General features: G+C 45.9%; 1 protein-coding gene across 1 annotated transcript in view; it reads left to right on the top strand.

The window, feature by feature from the left end:
• Positions 1 to 15,432, top strand: part of THAP9 (THAP domain containing 9) — a 35,486-nt gene that overhangs the window by 10,658 nt on the left and 9,396 nt on the right. Inside the window, exons 5-6 of the mRNA XM_083183125.1 lie at positions 5,407 to 5,614; positions 7,232 to 7,385. Of these exons, the coding sequence (XP_083039251.1) occupies positions 5,407 to 5,614; positions 7,232 to 7,385 (362 nt within the window). The remainder of the gene's footprint in view (positions 1 to 5,406; positions 5,615 to 7,231; positions 7,386 to 15,432) is intronic.

A 15,432-nucleotide genomic window follows, 5' to 3' on the forward strand; every position in this document is an offset into this window, starting at 1 on the left:
ATCTAATCCCTAAAAGTCATTTGACATAGAGAGGAAGTACCCCAAAAGGTCTGCATAACTGATCCAGGGAGTGAATACTACCTTTCTCAGTAGGTTTTTATTTGATTTCCTGGCACATGATGCAGCTAGCAAGCAGGGAGACAGCTTATAAATGGTACATCACAATACTGCTTTTTATTCAATTACTGCATCTTCCTAACCAAGGGAAAAACATCCTTATATCACTGTGCTAGAACTGACAACATGCTTTCTTTGGTTTAGTGGTAGCATGACTGCTTAGCATACCCTGGCACTGGGGTTTGATTCCTGGAAATGGCAGAATTTTTTTTTTTCTTTAAACAATTTAGATTTCTTTTATACATATCTACTGCAGATATTTTTATAATCTCATTTTAATACACATGGAAAAAATATCTGCTAATAGGAAGACCTGACCGTGCATCTTTGAACTCACAGTGAAAGTCGCTTGCCATGCTCCCTGTCCTCTTTTAATCACCAAAGAAAAGTATGCCAGTTGTCAGAACCAAAATTACAAAACCACATTATAATGTATTGGAGATAAATACATTTTATATATATATATATATATATATATATATATATATATATATATATATATATATATATATATATATATATATATATATATATATATATATATAGCAATGTGGGGGGGGGGGGCAGCGGCACTCACAAATGAAGACACTGTAGGCAACTTCTCACCGACGTTTCGGAACCTCTTGGTCCCTTTTATCAAAGTGCACTTTGGTTTGCACTTTGATAAAGGGACCAAGAGTTTCCGAAACGTTGGTGAGAAGTTGCCTACAGTGTCTTCATTTGTTAGTGCCCCCCCCCCCCCCCCACACACACACACACACATTGCTGTATATGGTGGTAGGGAACTCTACCACGAAGGAGGGCACCACATTATTCACATTATTGGACTGAGCCTATTCACTGTTTTGAGTGCCGCCCCCACGCCTGTATGTGTGTATATACTGTATAATATAGTATAATTCAAAAGCCATTGCTTCTTGGCAGAATTTGAACCCAGGGTGGCGGCTATGAAAAGCGTCACCTTAACCTCCTAGCCCAAACATTCTAGCCATAGAAGTAGTCACACCTGTTTTGCATGTAATGTTAAGCGAGGTAAGGAATAGACAGTGAGGTGACTAGTTATGGACACAGTTCAGCAAGGTACCCGAGCATTATTGAACATGAGTATGTGCCAGTTTGCATCATTTGGTGGCATGCAGTTGCATAGAAATTCAAGTATGTTTTGAGGGTTCTAGCTACAGTATAGAGAGAGTACCTGATCTCACTTTGGGAAATGCAGAGCATGTGTCTTAACCTCTGCAGATACAGTATGTATTCTAAATATTAGAGGACTCTCACACCAAATTATTTATTGCTCAACTGCAGCTCTGGATTCATGACAAACACACTGTTTAGTTCTTCAGTGTACTGAATGACATTCCATCAGCCAATCTGCAGGAGCTGTGACATAAATTTCATTGGTATTTGACACGTGCGGTGCAGTTTAGGAGAGACGACATCTGGGGGACACCATGTGGTATTACACTCTCCAGCGCCTCCGTATTGTCACGCCAGGGGTCTGAGTCACTGTGACGAAGACCTCTGGTGGGAATTCGGACCAATACACAAATCGGGGAGGCTTCAGAAGACCCTTGTGCATTCACTTGCACTGTTGTGCACCCAGAGGCAGGAAGGAGATGAGATAAAAGTACAACAAGGTTTATTGAAGCAGGTGGTAACAGGAAGGTTGTACTTGGCAACGAGCAGGAAGTAAGTATGCAGAATGGTAAATAACAACAATGGAGGACAGATGGTATAGGTGCAGTGCAGAGCACTGATTAAGTCCTTTAAGTGGCACACAGCCAACACCAATGTAGAAGCAATACTTTACTTGAGTTGCCTTGGGATGAGATGTGGAATGATAACTTAGAACATCAATGGAATGCAGAATGATCGCTGGAACATCGAATGTATGACCAATGGTTAGTACATCGAAGGAATGCTGAATGATGACTGGAACATCAAATGCACGACCGATGGTTAGAACAGGAATGCTGACTGAACGATGGCTGGAACATCAAATGTGTGACCGGTGGTTAGAGCATCGCAGGAATGCTGAACGATGGCTGGAACATCGAATGCTGACTGAACGATGACTGGAATATCGAATGCGAAGCTAGGCCAAGAACTGCTGAGGTGAGTATCCTATACTGGACACCGGATCACAGGAGCTAGAATACCTGGAAGGTCACAGGAGCTGGATTACCTGGAGTGAAGCACATTGCAGCAGAGAAAGAGAGACAACTGCACCAACAGCAGACAATTGAAACACCAGCATCAGTCTGTGGGCTCCCAGCATACTTATACCCACTGGAAGGCCATGATTGGCCAGGTAGGTATGACAGTGAGCTTAGACTGCACATGATTGGTTCAGCCTGACGTGACTGAAAGGAGCATGGCAGCCCCCATGTCAGGCTAAGGCGGGAAAGTGTGTTTGTATCCACCATGCTTGTGGCTGGGAGCAATGGTGGTGGACTGGAGGATTGCCGGACACTGGACACTGTCACTCAGCTTGAGGGGAGCGGCGCTTCACAGCCGCTGGCTCAGCAGCGCTGAGGGAACTGGGAGATGACCACAGGACAGCCGTACAGCACACAGGACACCGGCTGCGTCCAGACTTGAAACGCAAGCTCAGCCTCTGCAGACACTTAGCCAGTAAGAGAGCCTGATTTAATACTCGGATTGTGACACATATGCTACAATGTGACTTAATACAGCATGAGGCAATTTAGATCACCAAGCAAAGACTCGGCAGAGAGCGAGTAGCAGGTTGTGTTACATGGCATATGGATGCTAGATGTAAGAGGACACACCTGAAACTCCAAGATATTAATTATGAGAGGGGTGCCAAGTGTCGGGGATGAATTTACTTTATGGGGAGTGGTGGAAAGAATCATCTCGAAGTTTGAAGAAAATAATAAATCTGTGAAATTCACTATTTAGATCAGAGGGAAACAAACAAATCTGACACTATAGCTAATAAGATGTCAGCAAATAGAACTGATTTGTGCTCCATCCTCCCAATCAAGAATCCCGAAATATAATTACCCTTGCTATGGCTTCTATTGAAAGGAATAAAAAGGGAAGACCTCTCTAGTTCCTTTAGAAATACTAAATGGAATTTAAAATACCCCTTTCACATTAACTCTAGGTATATTACTAAAGGTCAGTTTCAAATCGATCTTATTTGATATTAGGCTTCCAGGGTTAAAACACACATATACTAACATTGACAATTTTATATAAAAAAATCAACTTGTAGTAAAAGCGTGGATTAGCCCTGGAAGCCCAAAATTATATATTGTGACAAGAATCACAAACACAGGGTCTCAGATTACTTCTTTGTTGTTTATTCTCAACAGCACGTTACAGCAAAGCAGGTTAAATACATATGCAGTCAGTATTACAGGCAGTAGCATACAGGCTCTCTCAGCAAAGCAGACTCTTAAAAGGCTCCAATGGTCCCTATACTATAACACCCCCAGTTTATCACTAGGGTAGATACTCCATTACCAAGAGCAAGGTGACCCTGCCCTGGAAACCCTTATAACAGGAAATCACAGGCATAGGCGAATCTAGGGGGTGGTCCGGGGGTGCACAGGACCACCCATTAGAACCATTTTGTAGCTGAGGGATGGAGCTTTCCAACGAGCCCAGCCCCGTGTCTCTAGCCCCCTGGGAACCGTAGATACTGCCAGGCAAAGCTGGAACGTTTTCCCTATAGAAGAACATGGGACCCGCTAATTCCGACCCCCACCCGATTCAAAGGCTGCCAGTTCCCCCTTCGGCATCACTGAAGCTCGAGGTTGATCTTAGTCGAACCCAAATCGCTGGGCCTTCAATTTGATACCAGCCTGGACCCATATGGGTTAATTGGTTCCAGGGATATTGAGGTTAAACCGTTTTTTTTTTTTTTTTTTTGCTTACGGGACGCTACAAGTGGCGGTATGTGGGGGCATTACGCATAATGTGTGGCTTAATGTGTAAGGGGCATTACGGTGTGCAGCATCATGTGTAAGGGACATTATGTGTGCAGCATCATGTGTAACGGGTACTATGGTGCGCGGCATCATGTGTAATAGGTACTATGGTGTGCGGCATCATGTGTAATGGGTACTATGGTGTGCGGCATCATGCGTAATGGGTACTATAGTGTGCGGCATCATGTGTAATGGGCACTATGGTGGCATCAAGCAAGAACCCACAAGCAATGAGCACGTAGGTAAGCAGCACTTATGTGGCAAATATGTAATGGCATTACGGCATTACGGTTTGTTATATAGTATGTAATGGGCATCATGATGTGTGGCACAATGTGTAATGGGCATTATGGTGTGTGGCCTTATGTGTAATTGGCATTATGACGTGTGGCTTTATGTGTAATGGGTATTACGGAGTTTGCTAAAATGTGTAATGGGCATTACTGTGTATGGTCTAAAGTGTAATACCACACCCCTTTTTGTGATGCCACGCTTCCTTCCCATGAGGCCACGCCCCCTTTTTGGCGCGCGGCTGTGCCGCGCAAAGGTCCCCCTGCTATAATGTCTAGATCTGGGACCACCCATTACCATAATTCTAGATTCGCCTATGATCACAGGTGCTTCTGATTACACCTGAGACTCTGCTACCAAAACCCGGTCTGGATCCTCCACATTACTTCCATGTGGCTCTGCCCCCCTCCTCCCCCCCCCCCCCCCCCCCCCACAGATATATATATATATAGTGCATGGAATGCGTTGTGCATGCAATGCGATGAAAATCAAGTGTGATGAGCTGTGCGATGAGGTGCCGCGGGAGCATGCACCTCAAAGCACAGATCGCACCGCCGGGATCGGTGCGTGTAACCTGAGATGCCCCCCTGCCACTAATACCATGCGGGGGGATGTGTGACAGGGACACATCCCCTCGCATGCCTCCGCTGCAGGAGAAATCATTTGATGGTCACCTGAATGAAGGACGGTAGAGGATAATGGAGGTAGAAACCTCATGGTCACACTACAAGCCTTTGATAGAGATCACATACACTGGATGAACAGAAGTTGTTATGTTACCTAAATTGAAGTTCATACAGCCTTTCGAAACCCTTTGTTCCAGGTAAATGACCAATAGAAATGATAGAACTAGGCTGCCCATTGGGACAGATTAGCACTAGTCAAAACAGAATGAAACTGACAGTTTAGCTGTTCAACAGTTCATTAATCTGTACAGATATTATAATCTGTATTACGGTTTCCGTATGCATTTTGTTTAAATGAATAATTTCTGTAAACCCCTTAATTGATTATTGTTCCATATATTTTGTTATTCTAGGATCACCCATATTTTATACCAGATATTGAAACGCTAAAAAAAAAATTGCAGGCGTCAGAGGATTCAAGAGCCCAGAAAGAGAAAGAACTTAGAAATGCGAAAGATAGAGAAAAGCGATTACGACAGACCTGTCTTAGTGTTTATCAGGAGCTCAGTAAGCGCAATCTACTGAGCCCACAGCTTCTAGAAACTCTCCAGCACTATGAAGGTAATGTAACATTCAGTACACAAACTGTATACAAAGTGACTGTAAGTACTGTTTGTTACTATCATTTAAAAGAAAAAGAAAATCATTTTCTAAAACCAAACTATTAAAATACCGCTAAACCTTAAATTATTATTTTTTGTATGTAATATAGATAATAATAACATACACAGATTGTTCCAGTTTTCTGCAAACCTTGAAATGTCATGTATATCAGGTTGTGTTATTCCTGAATCGGGCTCTGTGATATTGCATCTACATATGTATCTGCAAAACTGCTATTGGTTAAGGTGATTGATAGAAAGGGGTTTGCCACACATCTGACTTCCAGGCCCCGTTACCTGACGCAGCACTGACGCTTCTTGGCCATAGGTGCACCGGTTGGCCGTCTCAGTCTTGTACCTGCTAATCAGCCGGGTGGTTGGCATATCTCTCGGCATGTACCAGTGTCTAGTCTATGCAAATATCAGTGTATATTGTACACTGTGCACTCATATGGTAAGCACAGTGTGCTGCATCCAACCTCTCAAAATGTTAATATATTGAGTGGAGTACTCTACCAGCAACTGTTTGCAGCCACTCTGCATTGCATCCATCCATCCATCCATCCAGAACTGTGTGCAGGTCATAGAGCACTCCCTCACCATTTGCCAGATGGCACATAGTATCCACTGTCTACTGACTGTACTTTTTTAAACAGCATTCTGATCATCGGGTGTGGTATAGCACACCGACAGTAATTAGCCCGACGCCGGGATCCCGAATGCCCGGACTCAGAGAGTGGGGGGAGCGCAACGAAGCTATGCTCGCCACCTATTCTATTCTCCCTCTACGAGGGTCGTGGACCCCCACGAGGGAGAATAGCCGGTGGCCGTCGGGATCCCAAGAGTCAGGGTTTGAACAGTTGGGATTCCAACGTCAGTGTAATGACTGTCGGAATCCTGACTGTCAGCCATGGCAGTTATTGTCTGGGCAGTGGGCTTGCGGGCGGAGATTATGCTATGTATTCTCTGGAAGTACCCTTATTGTGAAAACTACCATTGCTGTAACCTGAGAACTGCCACTTTACCTGCTGAGAACAAGGAACCAGCCTTTGGGACAGATTCTCTAAGCTTCAAAAGTGATAAACAGTCAGCCAATCAGCTCCTACCTGCCATGTCACAGACTGTTTGAAAAATGTCTGGCAGGAGCTGATTGGCTGGCTGTTTATCACTCTCTATTTTATCACTTTTGAAGCTTAGAGAATCTGTCCCAAAGGCTGGTTCCTTGTTCCTTGTTTCCAGAGAATACATAGCATAATGGTTCAGCCAATCAGCTCTTACCTGTCAATTTACATATTGTGGCTGATTGGCTGAACCATTATCACCTTGCACTTAAGGTTCTTTATGGGGATAGATAACACTTCTCCAAGCTTCATAAATCTACCCCCCTGTCCCTCCATCTTTAGCTGGTGTATGTGATTCCTTGTCATATTATATAATATTTTGTATGGATATTGATCCATACAGCTAAATCACAATATGTATATGCAGATTAATATTTACATTTATATAAAAGTAATACACTTTATGCTTTATTTTGCACTGTACACATAGTAACATTAGCATTTCATTTCCCTAGAGATTCCATTGGAACTGTTTAAAAAGCCTGAATTGGAGTACTCTGCCCAGCAGCGCCTGTTTTCCCTGACTTTACAACTGAATGATCCTCTATCATACAGATATCTTAAGAAGGAAATGAAATTGCCCCTGCCAGGGTCCGGAAGACTTCGACAGTGAGTATACATTATTGGAGAACTTTTCAAGGGTTTTTAAATCTCATAATAACATTTTGATTGGCAAATATATGTATTCCTCACAAATATATCTATGTAACTTTTTTGATGAGTGGTTACCATAATAGTAAAAGCTTCTGAATAATTTTTTTTTAGGAAAGGAGGTGTCATGTTGGGAGGTATGCTGAGGAGTTCCATGTTATATCCCTTTCAAAGCCACTGCATCCTTTCTGGTTTTTTTGGCCACCTACATATCAATTGGAAGGTACCTCCGCTTTGTACCTTGGAGTTGCCTGTTGAGCATTTGACCACCTTTACTTCCTGGAGTAACAGGACCACCTCTACTCCTTGGAGTCATGTTCTCTCTTTGGCCCTCATGACTGCTGCTTTCTCCAAGTGCTTGCTGTAGTCTGGATTCATATGAGCCTCATGTGATGGTGTGGGATGTGGCAACCATTACTGTATCTCTCCTGTCTCTCTTGGTCAGGCACTTCCCTGGCAGCAAGTGTTGGTCTTTTCTCGTCTGCTGTTCAGCCAGGGGTCATATCCATCATGTGACCAGGGTTAATTCAGAAAGTTGCTGTCTGCTTTACTGCCTTTACTGTGGTGTCGTGTGTTGGACAACTTACACCAATGCCTAGACTACACTCTACACCCCACAATCTCCAGCAGATGTGCATGCAGTGGCTCCAACCCCCCTCTGCCTGGCAGAAATATCAGCTGCTCAGGTCGAGGTACCTTCCTCTGAGCAGTTTGGGTGGCCCTTGCTTCATTCTTCATAGGAATACCACTTTTCCTGACCCCCATGGCAGTGACCTAGTGCTGCCTCTGTGATGCCTGTTTGCCAAAAAGCTCTCGTTTTCTGCACTTCTTGCTTGTAGTACAACCCTCTTGTCCTCTGTGTGATCACTGACTGCTGCTGTACCTGTGTTACTTTTGTCCCATCCGTATGGTCCCAGATGGCAGCACTACCGCTTCAACTGGGCAGAATTCTGCAACTGCTATGTAAGCATCAGGGGCAAGGGCTCCAGAGATGTTGCAGTGTTACTGGCCCTGGCATAGTTGCTTCTACTGCTAGATACTCTTACCATGCAGGCTCAAGTCAAGCTGTTGTAGAGTATACCATCACCAAGGTACTTTTTGATCTCTGACCTCACACTTACTGTTTCCCTTACCTCCCTCTGTAGTTTGTACCCTTCTACTTGTCAAATGCTGCTGGTGTCTACTCCAGCCTATTGGTACCTGGAGTAACACCCTCAAACTGACCTTGTTATTGTCTGAAGCTTCAACTATTCATCTATTCCCCCCCCCCCCCCCTCCACACCTCAACTTCTTTTCACTTACACCTTGTCTTAATCAACACTTGCCATACCTAAAGTTAAGAAGTTAGGTTCTCAAGTGCTAGTTTCCTCCTAAGCTGCTGATTTTTTTGGGCTTCCCCTAATTCCACCTATGAAGATGACTAAGAAGGGGAAGACCTGTCTGCTCCTTCCACAAAGTCTAATATTTTAATGGTTGTTACCAAAATGCTTGACATTAGGAAGGTAATGCAAGAGGGGCTCTGCAATCCAATTTCAAGCCTGCAAAATATGTTGGAACAAGATACCAAACAAAATCTTTACACCCTCCTGCACTTCTCTGACCAAGAAAATTGCCTAAATAACAGGGGGAACTTTTCAGAATCAATTGAATCTGGACACTTATGGGGTTACCTCCTTCGCCTTTTCCATGTTCCGGCTCCTACTATCATCAATGATATGCTGCTGCTGGACAGAGCACATCGTGCACACAGCTGTTTATTCGGCCTGATCGCTCCGCTGCAAATTCACAAGGCATCATTCTTCATCTTGATTATATCAAGACAAAACACCAACTCTACTCGGTCATCGATCCTCTTCCATCTCTTTTGAAGGCTCGCCTATTTTTATTTCATGAATTTTCACCACTAACCCTCGCAAAACAGAAAGCAGTGTGGGAACTAAAACCCTGAGTGTTCAAAACCTCAAGTATTGTTGGGGGTTTCAATTTGTATTTCAATAATACATGGATAATAAAGTTATGGCAAGAATCTTAATAAAGGCTCTCACACTGCTGTGAGCGCTGTTAATCTATGTCCACTGTTGAATTACGCCCATAGGCAGGTGTTGGTTGCTCTTTACATAACATACCTATATATGGTGGTTACTTCTTTGAGGAAATGCATTTTGTCTAATTTCATTTAAAGGTGTTCTAGATCCACCTAATTTTATAGGAAACCATCTCCCTTAAATAGATCAGTTTTTCAAAATGCCCCTCTGCTTTTTGTTGACTAGAGACTTCCTTTACCAGAAGTCATCTGAATTTCATCTAAAGCTGAAGCAAATGCAACCTTTGAGTTGGGAGGGTTGGTGCACTTTTGCACTGATTATAGGGTCTATGGATTAAGGTGATGTCATTCCTACCAGGGGTGGATTGGGAACTAAAAGTGGCCCTGGAAAACTTTCTAGAAGTGGCCTCATGTGGGCGGTCACCAAATCAAATGTAGGCGGAGCCGACACCCAATATAAATTATGTCACTATGTGTGGAAATATGCTTGGCAGTCTAGTGACTCCCCAGACCTTTAACAGATGTCCAATGGATACAGATTGGTCTATGGCCTTAGCTGAAATCAGTGGGATGTGCGAGACAGAAGAGGGGGGATGGGGATGAGGATACATCGGTACTTATTTCCTAGCACAGCACCCATCGCATAGATTGTATGCCTTACTTAAGGCATACAATCAATACAATTGAAACGATTTTTTAATTGTATGGATCTCATCTTATGCATCTCATGGATCTTATGCATCCATAAGAGCCATAAGATGCTATAAGATAAAAATCGTGAGCCCCCAATAACCATTGTTAACGCCACCAGCACTATCAACGCCAACCCGAAGCGCAGCGAGCCCGCGAGGGGCGGCGGTACGCGTCCTCCAACCTGTTCATACCCCCACTATCCACGTCGGCGTGGAGTTGATTTTATATAGTGTGGCGAACAGACGCGGACTACTTCACATGTATTCCGCGTCCCCTCGCGGGGCTCGCCACGCTTTGGGCTCGGTGGCTCGCTGCGCTCGCCACATTATATAGAATCAACTCCACGCCGACGTGGATAGTGGGGGTATGAAAAGGTCTGAGGACGCGTACCGCTGCGCTCGCCACGCTTCTGGTTGGCGTCAATAGTGGGGTGGCGTTAACAATGGGGGGGCCATTTCACCCATGAGGGGGGGGGGGGGTTAGCAATTAAAATTGGGGATTTGGGGGCTTTTTACATTGGAATAAAGTTAAATTGGGTCTCGGGACCATTTCACATTGATTCCAAAGTAAAAATCTCGTTGATTGCGTCGATTGTATCATCGCATGCATCTTATGCCGCACAAACACATAAGATGCATGCAATGCTTGAGATATCAGCCCGACACATACAATCTAGATCATGGGCGCCGTGCTAGGAAATAAGTACCGATACATCTTTAAAACAAATACAAAAAAGTCACTGGCTGACAGATGGCCTCACAGGTGTGTCAGCAGGGTTCGCAAATACTCGCTATAGCGAGTATTTTACCCACTTTGGAGCACCAGGGACTCATTTTTTATGAATAGCTGGGTCCCCTGGGACCCAGCCATTTCGGCGTGCACGCCGTGTTAATATGTGTGACAAGGGCGGAGGGATCTGTTTCCCCTCAGTGGTGATGCGACCGTGACACAGCGTGACTTATGGCCGCTTCACACATCTGCTGGGTCCCTATCACCGCAGGTCATAGGCATCAGTGCACGGAACCTACGTAAGCTGGCTCCTGCACTGTGCCTCAACAACAGACGGCTGGAGCCAACACCAGAAGCAGCTGCTCAGCAGGGGAACAGCACTGCGGCTGGTGTGAGGACAGAGCACGAGGAACTGAAACCAGCATTGGGGGCCAGAACCAGGGAGGATGTGACAGTGAGGACGGAGCAGACCCGGGCAGGAAGTAGAGGTAAGAGGGGTGCGTGGTCCATTTAGCAGGCTGCTTGGCTGTGTCATGTAAGGGGATTTATTGCTAGCAGGACTCGGGCTGCAGACTTCCCTCCTCCTCTTCTACCTCGCGGTGCTGCTCTCGTGTGTCACTGTCACCTCCTCCAGGCTCTGAGTGGTGGCTGTTAATGGCCCACTTGTCCCCTCCTCCCCTCACTGCACAGCTGGCAGAGAGGCTGCAGCTCACCAATTAACTCTTAACAGGCAGAGCTGCCTGTAGGAGAGGAGCCTATAGACTCTGCTGGGATTTCACTAACCCTATCCCTCCTGTTCCTGCTGCCATTACTTTTACTATCGTGATTGGTGCAGCACAGGTGTCCCTATTCCTTTTTAGTATATGTGTATCTTGCTTTATGTGAGTAGGCAAATTGCCAATTGATTCCCCCCCAACCCACAATAGCCACAGTTTGCTTACAAAAAAAAAAAAATAGGCTCAGGCTGGCCCTTGGCTCAGGGTATATGCCATATGGAAGGGAGGAGGCTTCTGTATGTGCCATGCTGGGGAAGGGGAGAGGAGGCTTTATTCCGTTGGGACCCAGAAAAGGTCAAGTAGGACCCCGATTTTTGTAAGTGAGGGGTCCCAGGGACCCATAATTTTGGGGGGTTTTCGCGATCACTGGTCAGCATACTGGGAATCTTCCTTGTAAAATTTCCAAAACACCCTTGGGGCGAAATGTAATAGGGTGCGATTTTTTAGACTAAAAAAAAATCGCACCAAATCGCACCTTTAAAAATCGCGTTTTTTGCCGCGAATTCGCATATGTAATGAGATGCGAATTAGCGGCAAAAAATGCGATTTGCCGCGATTTCGGGCAATTTTCAGTCATGAAAATGTGCGCATTTTCAGTCATGAAAATGTGCGCATTTTCATATATGCGATTTTGGGTAAAAAAAAAAATTAAAAAAAAAATGGCGTGGGGTCCCCCCTCCAGAGCATAACCAGCCCCGGGCTGAAAGAGCCGGTCCTGGTTTCATAAAATCACAGGAACAAACAAGTTGGGGTTCCGTGCATTTTATAAAACCAGCACCAGGCTCAAGGGCCGGTCCTGGTTCCCAAAATACGGGGGACAAAATGACTAGGGGTCCCCCGTATTTCAAGAACCAGCACCGGGCCCAACCAGCCAGCAGGGTAATGCCACAGCCGGGGGGAGACTTTTTATACAAGTCCCCCCGGCCAAAGCATTCAGCCCTCTGACCGGTCAGCATGGGCAGGGGTCCTGGGGGAGTGGGGACCCCCCCAAAGAAGGGGTCCCCCCCCTCCAGAACTTACCAGCCCATGCTGAAGCCCGGGGCTGTCCTCGATGCCCCTGGGCTGTGGGCATCGAGCTGATTAATTGTGTAAAAAAATAGAGAAAATCCTATTGTGTATTGCTGTGGAACTATGAGTCCCAGCAAGCCTGCACCACATGCAGGGACTTGGAGAACCACAAGTCCCAGCATGTGGGGCAATAAAGGGCCCGCTGGGACTAGTAGTCCCACAGTACTACAAATAGTTAAAAAAGTACACAAACACACTGACAGTACAAGTTTAATACACACCAAGCCCATTCATCCATACTCACCTATGTTGACACGAAGCTTCGGTCCCCTTGTCCAGTAGAATCCAGAAGGGAGGCTGTGGAGAGAAATCATACTCACCACAGACGTCTTCAGCGCTTCTCCGGGTGCCCAGCAGCATTCTTCCCACGATCACCGTCCTCCGGTGTTCTGTTGACATCTGAGGCTCCGCCCCCCGACCGGGACTTAGGCCCGCCCATCAGCCAATCGTGGTCCTGGAAAACCGGCATGCCGGTTTTCCAGGACCACGATTGGCTGATGGGCGGGCCTAAGTCCCGGTCGGGGGGCGGAGCCTCAGATGTCAACAGAACACCGGACCGTGGGAAGAATGCTGCTGGGCACCCGGAGAAGCGCTGAAGACGTCTGTGGTGAGTATGATTTCTCTCCACAGCCTCCCTTCTGGATTCTACTGGACAAGGGGACCGAAGCTTCGTGTCAACATAGGTGAGTATGGATGAATGGGCTTGGTGTGTATTAAACTTGTACTGTCAGTGTGTTTGTGTACTTTTTTAACTATTTGTAGTACTGTGGGACTACTAGTCCCAGCGGGCCCTTTATTGCCCCACATGCTGGGACTTGTGGTTCTCCAAGTCCCTGCATGTGGTGCAGGCTTGCTGGGACTCATAGTTCCACAGCAATACACAATAGGATTTTCTCTATTTTTTTACACAATTAATCAGCTCGATGCCCACAGCCCAGGGGCATCGAGGACAGCCCCGGGCTTCAGCATGGGCTGGTAAGTTCTGGAGGGGGGGGACCCCTTCTTTGGGGGGGTCCCCACTCCCCCAGGACCCCTGCCCATGCTGACCGGTCAGAGGGCTGAATGCTTTGGCCGGGGGGACTTGTATAAAAAGTCTCCCCCCGGCTGTGGCATTACCCTGCTGGCTGGTTGGGCCCGGTGCTGGTTCTTGAAATACGGGGGACCCCTAGTCATTTTGTCCCCCGTATTTTGGGAACCAGGACCGGCCCTTGAGCCTGGTGCTGGTTTTATAAAATGCACGGAACCCCAACTTGTTTGTTCCTGTGATTTTATGAAACCAGGACCGGCTCTTTCAGCCCGGGGCTGGTTATGCTCTGGAGGGGGGACCCCACGCCGTTTTTTTTTTTTACTTTAACTTTTAGCCTTTTTTTGGACAGAACCATGCACAGATCACACAGATTTGTGCATGGTTCTGTAAAAATCGCCAGCAAGAAGCTGGTCTATTTTTTTTGCGTTTTTTGGTAAGGTCCCATATGCGACTTTAGAACTCGCATCCTATTACATATGCGAGTTCTATAGTTTACAATGGGAAAACATCTGGATGCGATTTTCAGTGTGACTGAAAATCGCATCTTTAAAATGTGCGATTTCGCGGTAAAAAGTGCGCTTTTTACCGCGATTTTTAACCGCGATTTTTAACCTATTAAATGTGCGATTTTCGGAAAATGTGCGATTTCGGCCGTTTTTGACCAAAAATCGCACATGTCTAAAAAATCGCACCCTATTACATTTCGCCCCATATTTCTACTCATGAAATTTGCTGGACATCAGGGGTTTATATTGCTCACAACAGAGGACACCAGTTCTTAAGAGCGTTTATCAATCACGATCAGGCCTTAGTGGTGAGTTATCTTGATGACCAGAATCGCTGGGCTACGATAGAGTTCAGGAGGTGACTGCAATGGTCAGAAGTAAACATTGCCCATCATACTAGAGTCCAGGGGGGGAATTCAGTTGTTTATTACCTGTATAAAGTGACAGGATATCACAGGGCAATATTGAATTGATGTTATTGCACCCCTAATAGTTGGGTATTGCCATGCAAATTGGCTTAACACCGACCAAACTAATGGGCGGGAGTTGTAAAGTCCTGATAGAGCACACACACTTCTTTCTGCTCACCACCCCTGGGGGTGGGGGAAGCGAGCTTAAATTCAGGCACTGGCAGTAGATCACACCTGGATGGAGCAACAATTGAATAGCTTCTTTGGGCATCATCTGCTCATTGCCGGTACACTGACAATTGAATCCCCACCCCACTCCCTATGTTTTCTCCTGTTGTTGATTTTCTGCTCTTTGTGTGTATGCACTGGCCGGCTTTCCCCCTGTCCGGCGCTGTCAGCAGACTGCTTTCCATAGCGCAACTCTATGGAAAACTATCCACAAAGCGGGTCATCTGGCAATACAAGAAGGTGAACGGCTTTCCCGGCAATGATGCCGAAGCACGCATCACCGCTCATCGCCATACACACTGGGCGACTTTCATGCTGAAAGCTGTTCAAACGAGAAAACTGAGCGGCTTTCACGTGAAAGTCACCCAGTGTGTATGGGCCTTTAGGTACAAGATACAGCCACTAAAACAATAGTAGGTTTGCAGAAGTGGGTGTCTGTAATAGTGGAGACAAATGTGCTGATGGCTATGGCAATGCATGTATTAGGGAATGAAAAGCTTATCTGTATATGGGAGATTTGTAAG

This window comes from Crinia signifera, chromosome 4 (assembly GCF_055691185.1).
Source record: "Crinia signifera chromosome 4, ASM5569118v1, whole genome shotgun sequence".
NCBI lineage: Eukaryota > Metazoa > Chordata > Amphibia > Anura > Myobatrachidae > Crinia > Crinia signifera.